The sequence below is a fragment of the Myotis lucifugus genome, unplaced genomic scaffold (assembly GCF_000147115.1).
Source record: "Myotis lucifugus unplaced genomic scaffold, Myoluc2.0 scaffold_134, whole genome shotgun sequence".
In the NCBI taxonomy this organism is placed as follows: domain Eukaryota; kingdom Metazoa; phylum Chordata; class Mammalia; order Chiroptera; family Vespertilionidae; genus Myotis; species Myotis lucifugus.
In genome coordinates this window covers 356,362-369,621 of record NW_005871182.1, presented here as the reverse complement: position 1 = coordinate 369,621, position 13,260 = coordinate 356,362, and the positions used below count along the sequence as shown (strand labels likewise).

General features: G+C 50.0%; 1 protein-coding gene across 1 annotated transcript in view; it reads left to right on the top strand.

The window, feature by feature from the left end:
* Positions 1-13,260, top strand: part of ALK (ALK receptor tyrosine kinase) — a 67,609-nt gene that overhangs the window by 3,714 nt on the left and 50,635 nt on the right. The window contains exons 2-3 of the mRNA XM_023758627.1: positions 11,221-11,315; positions 11,475-11,603. Coding sequence (XP_023614395.1) covers positions 11,221-11,315; positions 11,475-11,603 — 224 coding nt within the window. The remainder of the gene's footprint in view (positions 1-11,220; positions 11,316-11,474; positions 11,604-13,260) is intronic.

Below are 13,260 nucleotides of genomic sequence, written 5' to 3'. Positions count from 1 at the left end.
ATCTCTTTATATGAAAGTCGTTGTTTTAATGGTGTGTCCCAGTCCTTGTGAGCAGGCAGATCTAGACCTGAGCACTGAGAGCAGAGAGCTACCTCAGATTGCTGCCCCACACAGTAGTCCTTCTGCAAAGACTCAAAGAATATGCCATAGATACATGGAGGCTGATGACAGGGAGACATTGATCCATAGAATGATATTTCTTCTGTCCATTACCAAACAGGCAAAGTGATAGAAATATTGTCATAGTCTGTCATTCTTATAAAATGATATTAACTGTAAAACCATACTGTTTACTGACAAGAAAATCTCCCAGAGCAGTGCCCGGGGTGTCTGAGCAGCGACAACATCCCTGGAATACAGATCTGAGCTCTCAAGGTCGTTTTGAAGGATAGCGCCAATTTAAATATTGGCTTGATGTGCGCTTAAAAGTTATTGCATTGCTTTACATCCACCTCATGTCACTAGTTTTCTTCATTTTCTCCCCATTTCACCTTCTCCCCTTCCATTCAATTTCCACTCTCTCTGCTGGAATTAATTCTTTTCTTTTCTCAAAATGGAAGAAAGACAAGTTCTCTCCCCTTATTCTAAATGTCAGTCTTTTGCAGGGACATACTTCAAGTTTTCCTCTTTATAATCGCACATCTTACTTAATGAAACACAATGTCCCCACACCATCCTAAACTTCAACATGTCACCAGAGCAGAGGCAGATGGTAAATTTAGCTCATTGCAAGGTGGATTTGGAACCGCCATGGATCAAGTCATGTCCCAGGAACCGCTGCGGTCGGGCAGCCAAACAGAAAGCACATCACTCATGGCGTGTGTGGGCTGCACTATCACGAAGGCTTTTAGTTGTGCCCAATACACAGAGCCTAACGAGAAAAAACATCCCCTCCAGAGATATTTAGATTTCCTATTCCCTTTGCATCTTTTGCCATAAATGACAAGTGGTATGTTTCACAAATGCATCTTTCAAACAGGATCACTGAAACGCAGTTACATCTTCATGTGCTGAGACCAGAGACTCCACGAGCCAAGATTTTTCTCCTGGTCCAGTCTTGTTTCTCATCCACAGAATCCCCGTTTTATCAGGTGCTCTCAGCAATACTCGCCCTTTGAGTGACATCTTTCTGTAATGAGAAAGGCATTAGGGGGCATTTTCATGACAACATATTCCTGCCTGAGTAGGGAGATAGTAAATTCCAGTGACTGGAAATCCAGGTGTGTCCAACGAACCTTAGTTTGCAGGTCTAGACACACCTCTGATGAAGTGGGGTTTAAGTCAGATTTTTGTAAATTGAGTCACAGCTTTCTCATAGAGCCACAGGAAGAGCTCTAAATGGTGGTGATTAGAGCTGGCATTTGTTGAGTACTTGCTGCCTGCCAGTCACTGTAACGGGTACTCGACATGCATTGTCTCATTTCATCCTTAAATCCACCCTGCTGGGGTGGATACTATAATTAATCCACTTTTTTATAAGAGGAATCTGAGGTCTAAAGAGGTGAAGTAATTTTCCCTTAACCTGTAGGCTAGTCTGCTTCCTGTGGACTCGCCTGAGAAAATGAGTGTCCAGTGCTTGGCATGTAGTAGAAATCTTGATAAATGGTAGCCATTGTTGTTAACACAACATTTTGGTGTGGGATTATTTTAGACCACACCTCTTATTCATTCTGAGTTAGCCTTTTCCTTTGCTTCATCCACCCCTTGAAATCCATCATCTTAATTCCTCACCACCAGCTCCTACCCAAGACCACTCGCCGCCAGCCCCGCTGGCCTACCTGCCTTCTCTAACACCTCTATCCAGGCAACCCAGGAGGAGGAGGATGCTCCCCTGTTCCTTCCAGGGCACAGGGCCCGCTCCCCACAGGCCTTTCAAGTCAGCATCTAGCCTTTGATTACCTCCACCCCAAAACTATGCATGGTGCTGGTAGACATTTTCTATTTGCAAATATACTAGTATTAATGTGCCATGTCAAACAGAGGCACAGAAGTAAAATACATTTAGTTGTACATTTAGCGAATCACCCTTTGTAGAGAATAAAGTTCACTTCCATAAGGACTGACACGGAAAATCCAGGCCATTCGGTGGCTGCACTGTCCCCAGGAGAAGCTGCCCAAAGGGCAGGCCCTGCGTGTGGTCTCCACCGCCTGCCTCCCCTTCCCCACATGTTTCCATGTGTAGCTGCTTTGCCTTCACCTCCCCGCCTCGTCCTCCCCCAGGGAGAAGAGATGCCGTAGGAGTGGATGTCACACTCGGCAACACCCCCCACACACGCCAGCACCTGTCACAGCAGCTCCTGAACCTCCCCACACTCTGTACCCATGTTGTTCCCACCTACAGCAGCCACGGACCTCTCTTCCCGGTGCTTTCCTCCTTCACCATGTGAGGTGCCCACCCTGCCCCCCACCTCTGGGAAGTTAGGGCAGATGTCATCTCCCATTTCCAGGAGAGAATACTGAGGCACAGAGGGGTTAAGCCAAGGGCCTGCAGGCAATTAAACATAGAGGCTCCTCCTCAGGGGTCCTTCTTCCACCTTCTTTCACTTCACCAGAAAGTAGCCTTTGAAGAAGCTCAAGTGTGAAATGGTACTAACCTCCACAATCACCCAGGCACTATGTATTGATTTATCCAGCCAGCACTCACTGTCACACTTGGTGCCCAGACAAGCAGCACAGCCCCAGCTCCAGTCCTCTAGGACTGTCTGAGGCAGCGGGGGGTGAAGGGGGGGCAGGGGGAGGGAAGGGCTGGCGATTTTGCATGAGAAGATTTTTATGAATTATCACTTCAGCTCACTCTCCATTGACTAGAACTCAGTCACATGGTTATACCTAATTGCAAGGGATGCTGGATAATGTAGTCTAGCTGTGTGCCCAGAAGAAAGGAAAATGGGTTTGATTGATGGGTGGAAAACTGATACGTTGTGTCATGAAATAAGCCAATGTATACAGTCCCCATCTCTGGACATCTGTCAGAATGTCACTTGAGAACACTGATTCCTTATTTAGCTACACTGAGCACTGATCAGTCTTGAGCTCTGGGCACCATACACAGAGATTCTAATTCAGTAGATCACATATTAGGTCCAGGAATATATATATCCTATCTAATAAAGCAGGAATATGCTAATTGACCCTCACACTGTCGCAGAGATGACAGCGCCCTACAGCCAATAAGGAAGAAATACGCTAATTGACTGCCATGCCCTCAAAGATGGCAGCACCCACAGCCAATAAGGAGGGATTATGCTAATTGACACCACGCCCTCAAAGATGGCGGCACCCACTGCCACAAGATGGCAGCACCCAGTCCCCTCAGCCCCACCAGAGCGGCAGGCTTGCAGCAAGCCCGGGCCTGCCCCCAGGCGGGCCGGCAGCTCCGTGCGCCTGCCTCTGGAGTCCCCCAGTCCCCTCAGACCCCCAGCCACCCAGGGCTGGCCCGAGGCACAGGCAAGCCTAGGATGTTGGCTGCCCAGCCGCCCAGGGCCACCCAAGGCTCAGGTAACCAGGGCCGCCTGAGGCTCAGGTAACCAGGGCTAGCCCAAGGCTTGCGCTGCCGGCAGTGGCAGCAGCAGAGGTGTGATAGGGCATCGCTTTCCCCTGATTGCCGGGTCACCTCCTACCCCCGAGGACTCCCAAACTGTGAGAGGGGGCAGGCCAGGCTGAGGGACCCCCCTCCAGTGCATGAATATTTATATATTAATTCCCTAGATGGCTTTGATGTCTAACCACATTTGGAAGTTACTGGGAATGTCAAATCCCACTATCTTGTGGGCAAGATAGGTGGTTAAGTAACTGGAGAAGTACCATTAGCTGTTTCATTGTCAGCAAACATATATTAAGCCCCCAACAAGTGCAGAAATAGAAAGGGGTATATGACCCAGCCCCTTGCTGGGCCACAGGGCCTGCCTGCTGAGGAAGACACAAAACACGTGCATTGAGAGGCAAACAGTAACACAAGGACCCTTTGTGCAGGGCCCCACAGAGCATGGCCAGGTTCAAGGACACAGTGACCTCCATGTGTCAGGGGAGCTTTCGTGAAGAAAATGGGATGAGAATAAGATGGAACTGGAGGAAAACTTACGTCTTAGGAAAATGTAAAAGGGAGAGGGCATTCCAAAGAAGGCCACCAGGATGGGCTGAGGCTCAGAGGCAGGGCTGTCTCATGTGGGTTCAGCAAGGTTGTGTCAGGGAATCCTGAGCAGTCTCCTCGAGAGGGTGAATGTGGACATTGTGCTCTGGGCTGTAGGGATAGAGCCACTGAGCCCAAAGATTGGCTGGAGAATAGGAAACCAGAGCCTGGAGACTGTTGGAGGCTTTTGGGAGGGACCAAATGTGAAATGATTTGAGCCTCAAAATGGAGGTCAGAAATGGGGGAGAGGAGCTGGAGAAGAAGAGGTCCTTGTAGCCCAGAACAGCCTTGGGTCGGCCCTCTGAGGAGGAGGAAGCTAGGGCTGGTGGCTCAGCAATGCAGTGTGCAATAAGGCATTGATGTATACAAATCAAACATTCATAACTCTGGAAGGATCTGGCCTTGTTTCTTTCTCAGAAAATATCCCAGATCATTGGAGCAAGGAGTAGATTAGCAATTCTGAGCTTTAAGTCCTATTTCTAACACTGATTTACTGTGACGTTTGGGACAAGTTTTGTTGCTTTGATTGCTACGTTTCTACAATCAAGAGTGCAAAGCAGTGAGACAGATCCGGCCTATGAGCCTGGTTTAGAAGTAGTCGCTCAAATGGCAATAGGGGAAGGAACCCCTTTAGAATAATAGGATGTTCAGATCTGCTCAAGATTTTCCTGGTAATATCCACAGCTTAGTTTACAAGTCAACAGAGGCATATGTTTTTGTGACAGTCCATTTTATAAGACTTTGCTGATATTTGAAACAAAGCAGAATCCAGTTCTCTACATGCTATTTTCCAAGAACCTCACTGATGCTCATGGTTTCCATCCTCACCACCATGCAGGTAGCACATAGACTTTATTTCTGCCTAAGTCCCAACCCAGGTTTCCAGCTGCCTGATTGGCAATCCACCCACACCTTGGACATAGCCCCACAACCACACCTGCTCCTGAGGGATTCGTCTCCCCATTGGTGTACATTGGTCTAGGCATCCAGTTCTTCCAAGTCTTTCTTGACTTCTCTCTCACTGCCCAGATTCAATATTTTCCCAGGTTATATAGGTTGTAGCTCTGTGAGGGAAGGTCTGAAAGGGACATTAGAAATCCTTTCATCAGTGAATAATGGGAATTACAAAACTGTCCAGACTCCTCAAGGTGAGGATCCTTGTTATGAATCGCTATACTCCCAGCTGTAAACACAGTGGCTGGTACATAAAATAATCTTTGCTTGAAGGCATGTGGGGAGATATGTAACTTAAATTTCCACCTGGAGAAACACAGATTTCTAATAAAATGTAATATAAGACAGGAACGGTGAACTGGAATCTCCCATGTTAAAGAAGGATGTCCACTGTGGAAATACCTACCTGACAGATTTTTTTAAAACCAAGGTGGCGCTGACCAAGTTTCAGTGACTTGCCAGGATCCCCAAGTGTATAGCCCAGTCTTCACTCCACTCTCCCTTTTGAAACTCAGTCTCCACCAGAGGAGGCTGCTAATGCACCCACATGAGATGCTTTTGTCAGGGGAGAAAAGATCCCTTTTCCTGTGTCTTTTCACCTTGGGAGGTGCCACCATCTCCGGCACCATCTCGGCCCTCCATGCCACCGGCCAGCACTACAGCAGAAAGGGCCGTGTTGGAAATGTCTGTGTGTCCGAGAAAGGTGCAGGGCCATCCCAGTCTCTGAGAAAAGTGGATGCAGACACTTTCCAGCTCTGGATACCCTCCAGGTCCCCAATTGCTCCAAGGGGCTTATTGTACTTCACCAAAGTCATGGAGTTCATAGGACTAAATGAAATGAAGGAATTGGGGTAGTTCTGCAAGGGACAGTGAAAGAAGTTGCCTGGGATGAGAGACCTGCATGCCCATCGTGCCTCTGCTACTGTCTCCTGGTTCCAGGCAAGTCAGACCATGCTCCCCTGAGGCCCCTGCTCTTCTTTGCTGGCCTTCCAGACCATCTAGCTCAGCTGTGGGCAAACTACGGCCCGCGGGCCGGATCCGGCCCGTTTGAAATGAATAAAACTAAAAAAAAAAAAGACCGTACCCTTTTATGTAATGATGTTTACTTTGAATTTATATTAGTTCACACAAACACTCCATCCATGCTTTTGTTCCGGCTCTCCGGTCCAGTTTAAGAACCCATTGTGGCCCTTGAGTCAAAAAGTTTGCCCACCCCTGACTAGCTTCAGAACATCCCTCCCCCACCAAGTACGTTCCTTCTCTTTCCTCAGGGCACTTGACACATTCTCACTGCTCTTGGTGTCATTAAGCCCAGAGGGGAAACCAAGTCAGGAGATGGTTAATTACTTCTGAGAGCGGGAGAGATCCTTGAATGTCCAGCCGCCCCACCACTGGGCAGAAGCCAAAGACTCCTCGAGTCAGGGCTCCACTGTGTGTCCATTAGGACCACCTGGCCATGAACAAGGTGATTCTCATGAGCCCAGTGTGTTCATTAGGTCCCAGCCAGTGCTGGTCTCAGGAACCCCAAGCTGGCCATCAGCCCCCCCTTTTTGATGGTCACTGAAGTCATTTACACAGACAATAGGGCGAACTCAGCAGGGCTTTTTCATCACATCCATTGTTCTAATAGAAATGCATACTGCGACCCAAGCTTTGTGACGGTCCATTTTAGAATACTTTACCGAGCAAATCAACTGTGCAGTGAGCCATCGGAGAAGGTGGTTTTCCTCAGCAGAATGTGCCAGCTCTCTCCAGGCAGCCAGAGCCCAGCCGAGCCTCAGCTGCAAGAGGGGTGCTGGGTACTCCCTCCTTCTGAGCCCACTGGTGGTTGACAGAGGAATCTGAGACATGCGGCCCATCTGTCAAACGCCTTTTACCCAGTCCAGCCATTCGGTCTTGTCCTCTCTCCAAATAATTCCTATTCCCTCAGTCCACATTCAGACACACCTTTTCGTCAGCTGCTTAAAATCATGAAGTGAACTTAATTAGCTTTGTCAGCCCCTAAGGCTGGCAGGGTGGCAAATAAGGCGTTACATTCACTGTCCATTAGTGGTCTGTGATCTAAACTAGATGGAGCGTTTTTCAAGCTGTGCATGAGCAGCATCAGCACTTTCTAAACAGAGATCCGCCTGGAATCTGGGAGACGCCCAATTCCAAGGCCACCCCTCTTAGCCTCGCCCACTGCCCTGATGGCCACCTTCTAGAATCCCCTGGAGCCAACTTTCAACAGGCCACTTTGTAAAGCTGAGCAGCCAGGAGCCAGGGCCGCATTCTTTATGAAAAGCTAGGCTCCAACCAGGATCTCCAGCCAGATCTGTTTTAGCAACAAGTTCCAAACTCCAGCAGTTGGAAAAAAAGAGAAAAAGCAACAACAGCCCATTCAATTAAAAGTGCCTTCTTTGGAGAAACAAAAGAGTTGAGCAGTTGTGAGCCATTGAAGGGCAGGGAGTGAAATCTGCAATGCTGAGGGCTAGAAAGAGGGCGCTCAGCTGCCACCATCTTAAGAAGCACAGATCAGTGAGGGAGCTGGAGGAGCCCAAAGAGCTGCCTCTTCCCTTCTCCCTGCCCAGCTGCCCATGGAGAGGGAGGGCATGGCTTTTCTGGCCATGGGGGCTCGGCTCCCTTCCCCTACACACAGCTAAGGCTTTGGGGAAAGGGCAGCAGAGTAACCTGTATGTTCATTACACCACCTGGCCCCTGCGATCCTGACAGGAATGGACCTGGCTTTCCCTCAAACCCAGAGCAGCTCACCTGGAACCTGCTAGAACTTGCCCTCGGACCCGGAGCACTCCGCCTAGTGCATGCTAGAACTTCCTCTTCATCCCAGAGGAGTCCCCGGGGCATGTGCCAGAACTGAGGCCTGAGGCCATGGCCCACTCTGGAGAGTAGCCTGGTATCTGCATTGGGGTGGGAGTGGGGTCAACAGAAAAGAGTGGTTGGGCCAGGACGACTGTGAGAGCCTTGAGGAAGCCTCACCCACCTCCATCAGGGAGAGGCTGAGCAGAGCCAGGGGCACTCTCTTCTTCACCTGAGGTTCAGGTAAAGACCCACAACCAGCTACCATGCAAAGTAGAGTAGCCTGAATCTGGTGGCCCCAGTGGCCACCTCTTGGCCAGTGGCCCCCACAGAAAAGAAACTCCTAGATGGTTCTGCTGTCTTCTTCCTGCCCCATCACCTACCATCCCCAGACCCCATTCCCCAACTGCCTCTGCTTCACCCCTGCCCTTCCCACACCCGTTCCCCCACCTGCCCCTTCCCTATAGCCTCTGGAATCTGGAGCCTGTAGGGATGGGTTGGCTTCCTAGGTAGACAGAAGCAGCATCGCATGTTTACAGCTGATTCGACATCTGATTGAGTCTTCCCTGATTGTTGTGAGTGTTCCTGACTCAAAATATGTGCAATTCCAAGTGTCAATCAAACTCTTTTAAACAGCAGCTGTCATCGCCGTTGCCTTACAAAGCACTTAGAAACTCTTCTATTTAGAAACCATCCCGGCCCCGGCCTGCATCATGTTGTCCATGCTGAGTTCCAGTGGCTGGTTGAGAACTTTGCAGCTCTAATCTCTCGATAATAAAGCAGAGAGGAGGGGAGATGTTCAGTTTCTCCAGAAGGGCCCATTTAGGGGAAAATGGGAGTTTTTGTCCCCCCCTCCCCCCATGCTTGATGGGCACACATATATCATTTACTGGCTCAGGCACCCCAGGCCCATCGGGATGGCACACCCATGATGCAGCTCAGCATTGAAATCAGTGCCCAGCGTGGCCCTTGGCCTATGGATGTCAGATTAGGAGATGATCTAATCAGAAAGGGGAGACTCAGGGAAGGTGGCTGTGGGCCCCTTACCCACAGTTGTGTAGGAGCATCAGGCAGCTCTGCCTACTGTGTCCTGAGACAGCTAGGCTCAGGCCAGGAACTCAACTATGGACCATGTGCTCCATGGAGATCTGGGGAACTAGAGCTGTAATCTTGCCAAGACTCGGAGAAGACACTGAAGGTGTGTGATACACATGTGCCTCTCACCATCTCTACCTCCTTCCATACCTCTCACACCCGAGCCAGAGGGGCCCTGACTTGCTCTGACACATCCCTCACTTCAGTTCCTCTACTGAGAATGCCCTCTCCTCACTGCCCTCCATCCCCACACCTTTGAGTCCTTTTCTTTTTTCAACACCAACTTAAATACCACCTGCCCTGAGAAACGCTCCCCACCTCCCCAGCCTGGTGGACTTCCTCCTTCCTCTGAGCTCTCAGAGGATTTTATCCACACCTCATGTGGCATTTACTTCCCTCTACCTATCTACACTGATGTATGTATACACTCTTCATCTCTCCATTAGACAGTAAGCAACTTGAATTCAGTATTCCTGTCGGATTTCTCTTAGAATCCCCCATAGGCCTGTGTCCTGTGCTTCCTCTGCCCTCTCTGTCCCACTGTCTCCAACCCGTCAGTCTCCCATTCCCACCAACACGCTGGTTTTCTGCTCTTGCTACCCCTGGCTGCCCACTCTATTGTCTGGGTTCCTTCTCTCTCTTTTTTGTACTGACAGCTTTATTGAGCTACAGGTGTGCATGTTGACGACTTTTAGCAAATGTACAGTTGTACAGAGAGCACCACAATCCAATGTTAGAATAGTTTCATCACCCCCAGAAAGAACCCTGGGCTGGTTTTCAGTCAATACTGTCCTGACTCCCAGCCATAGGCAACCATTGATCTGTTTTCTGTCTATAGATTTGCCTATTCTAGACATCTATATAATAAAAGCCTAAGTGACCCTTATGGCAGAATGACCAGAACAACCAGTTGCTTTGATGCACACTGACCACCAGGGGGCAGATGCTCAATGCAGGAGCTGCCCCATGGTGGTCAATGCACTCCCACAGGGGGAGTGCTGCTCAGCCAGAAACTGGGCTTACAGCTGCTGAGCACAGCAGTGGTGGCGGGAGTGGGGAGCGGGCCTAAGCTAGTAATCAGACATCCCCCAAGGGGTCCTGGACTGCGAGCGGGCGCAGGCCAGGCTGAGTAGACCCCTCTCCCCCATGCACAAATTTTGTGTACTGGGCCTCTAGTTTCATATAAATGGAGTAATTTCTATGAATGGAATCATGAGGTCTTTAACTTATTGTCTGATCTCTTTAACTCAGCATAATGTTTTTCAGTTCCATCCAATTTACAGCCTGTATCTGGTCCATCCTTTTGTATTGGGGAGGGGCATTCCATGGAATGGCCATCCTACATGTGGTTAACTCAGTCACCCATTGGGGCATGGGTTCCCTCTCTTGATATTTTAACACCCACACCAGAGACTGCACAGCCTCCTGCAGGTCATTCTGGATTGAATTTGAAAGGGGGTAAGGTTTTTAAAGCTCTCAGGAAACTCACTTCACAGCAGGAATGACCTGGCTGACAGCCTTCCAGGAGGACGGCTCCCCAGGAGACAAATGAACTGAAGGTGTGTTCTTTTTAGCCTACTCTCAAGCCTTCCCTGGCCATAGTCCTTGACCTGCAAGGCTATGAGAGAGGTGGAAAGTGATATCTCAGTGTGTTTATTGTTAATACTTACGGCCCACTCTGTGTTGTTTACCAACACTCCCAAGGCTCAGAATCAAATCATTTAATATTTAACAACCAGTTGGACACTATACAGACCAACCCCAGTGGGAACTGATGCTGAACACCAAATCCTTGAGACCCCCGCTGTGTGAAATCCAGGGGGCACCAGGGAAGGAGCCAGGCGGCCTGCAGCAACAGGTAGGGGACTGTCAGGGAACAGTGGCTCTTTCTCAGTTGGTACAGAAGCATTTCAGTATTTTCACAATGACTTCAACTCTACTGGGAACATCAGGCCTACCCATGTCCACCCACCCTGCACACCCAGAGGCTCCAGGAGTTCTAGACCCGAGCCCCAAACTCCAAATTGGATTAACATGTGGAACAGTCGCTCGGAGAGGGCAGTGCATTGTGCTGGAGAAGTAGGGGGAGATGTTGACTGCTGCCTCGTACAGCCGCTCTGAGACAGGGAAGGCCGATGAACCCTGATCATGAGCAGGGTCTCGGCACCCGTTTGCTGGACACTGAGTCCTAAGATGTGGCCAATCCAGGCTGTTCCTCACACACACTCCTCTTAACACATGTACAGGTTCTGGCTGCAGATTGCCGCATGGTGGGAACGAGGATCCAGAGCCACCGTGGCTTTTGACAATATCTCCATCAGCCTGGACTGCTACCTCACCAGTGAGTCCACCCCGCCCCGGCACTTGTTCCCACCCCGACTACCCGGGCTCCCTGTCCCTCCTTCACCTGAGCCACTTTCTCCCACCTTCCCTGGGGCATGCTCACCTCCTTACAGCAGAGCCTCACTTAACTCAACCAATGGGGTCTTCTCTATTCCAGTCAGTGGGGAGGACAAGATGCTGCAGAATACAGCACCCAAGTCAAGAAATCTGTTTGAGAGAAACCCCAACAAGGAGATGAAACTCTGGGAAAACACACCAAGAGAGACCCCCATCTTTGACCCTACAGGTAAGGGTGCAACTTACAAATTTGAGCAAAGTAATTATTTGTTGCAAAAGGCAGAAAGATGGGTGCTATGATCGGGATAGGGAGCTAAGTTTAAAGAATAAGATGTCAGCCTTTGAAAGGAACATTGCTTGCACTTTGGCTTTGGGGCTCCAAGAAGGAGCTGGTTCTCTTGCTACAGAGCTTCTGAAAGGTGTGCAAAGGAGCACTCCTCCATGCACGGGGAACACCCAGGCCCTGGCACAAGCAGAGAACCAGGCTGGTGACCTCTCCTCACCTCAGCCCCTTGACACCAGTCTCCATTCACTGCACAAAGCAAACCTTCCCTCAGATCTTTCCTCCACATAAAGAGGGTTGGGCCCAAGCCCAAGGTTATCTGTTGCAGGAAGGCAGGCTAGCCCATCATGGGTAAAAGCCCCCAGAGCGTCAGGTCCAACACATTTCCCCAGAGCTTGGCTCCCCTCAACATTGCTTGATTCAGCAGTCCCGGGATGAAGGACCGCTCGAGGGGGCTCTGCCGCTTCCAACACAGGCCTCTTCAGCCTCATGCCCTAAACCATGGCAGTGACTTCTCAGCTACTCTTTGTACAGGGCATCATTTGGGATTGGTCTCAAGCCCCAGCATGATGTTCCTCAGCAGTTATTAGCTCCGTGAGCCAGCCCCAGGGAAGCGGATGAAGGCCTCCGGGCCACACCCACAGGTCAGGGTTCCCCAGGTGGGCGATGGGCCTGGGCACTGAGGCCTCTTCCAACATGAGTGACCTGGAGATGCAGGAGCGCAGCACACCATTCACCATGCTCTTCCTCCTGTAAAAGGTAATACCGATAGATAAATGATAAATCTCTCATTTCTACTTATAAATGTGAAATCCTTATTTGCTGCAAATTACATTGAATCCATTGACTCTCAACATATTAAGTAAGTATTAGCTTTGCTTTGTGTTTGAAGACATTCTTCCTTTCCTCCAAATAGCTACCCCAGGACTAACTATCCCGTCCTCGCTCCTGCCTGACCTCGCAGCTCCAGACCAGGGAAAGAGTTCATGGTTTTTCCCATTACCTCCCCCTTCCTCTCTTCTCCTTTAACTGGAACCTCAAAATACCTTTCCAGTTTTCCACACTGCAGTCTCTGTTTCCCACCCCTGCCTCGTGGTTCATGGCTCATGAAACCGTCTAACACGAGGGAGGACCTGCTTTCATTGTTGAGCGGTCTTACCCGCACCTCATCCCAGAAGGGAGGAAGTACCTCCCTGACTTCCCGGCCCTTGGTCAACCATGGCTCCTATGATAGATTCAGGACATACTAAGCAAACATCATGGCAAGCCACCGCCTGCCTAACCACCAGCACTGGTTACATGGCGGGAGTTCCGGAAACACTTATTGATCGACTGGTGGGCACTTAATGTTGAGCTCGGTTCTCAGATGTCAGCTGCTGGCTCCCCTGCAGCCAGCATTCAGAAACCTGCCATCCACCCAGCCTGACGGGTTTATTGCCATATAAACTCCCACTGTCCCTACAGGGCTGATCGATAAGGGCCTGGCCAGTGGCCACTCAGACTAATGAAATCACACAGCGGCTCAAAAGCGTTGGTGTTCCCCTACCACCTCCAGATAAAATTAGAAGTGAGTGGCTGCCTGAGAGGCTGGAGATGACAATGG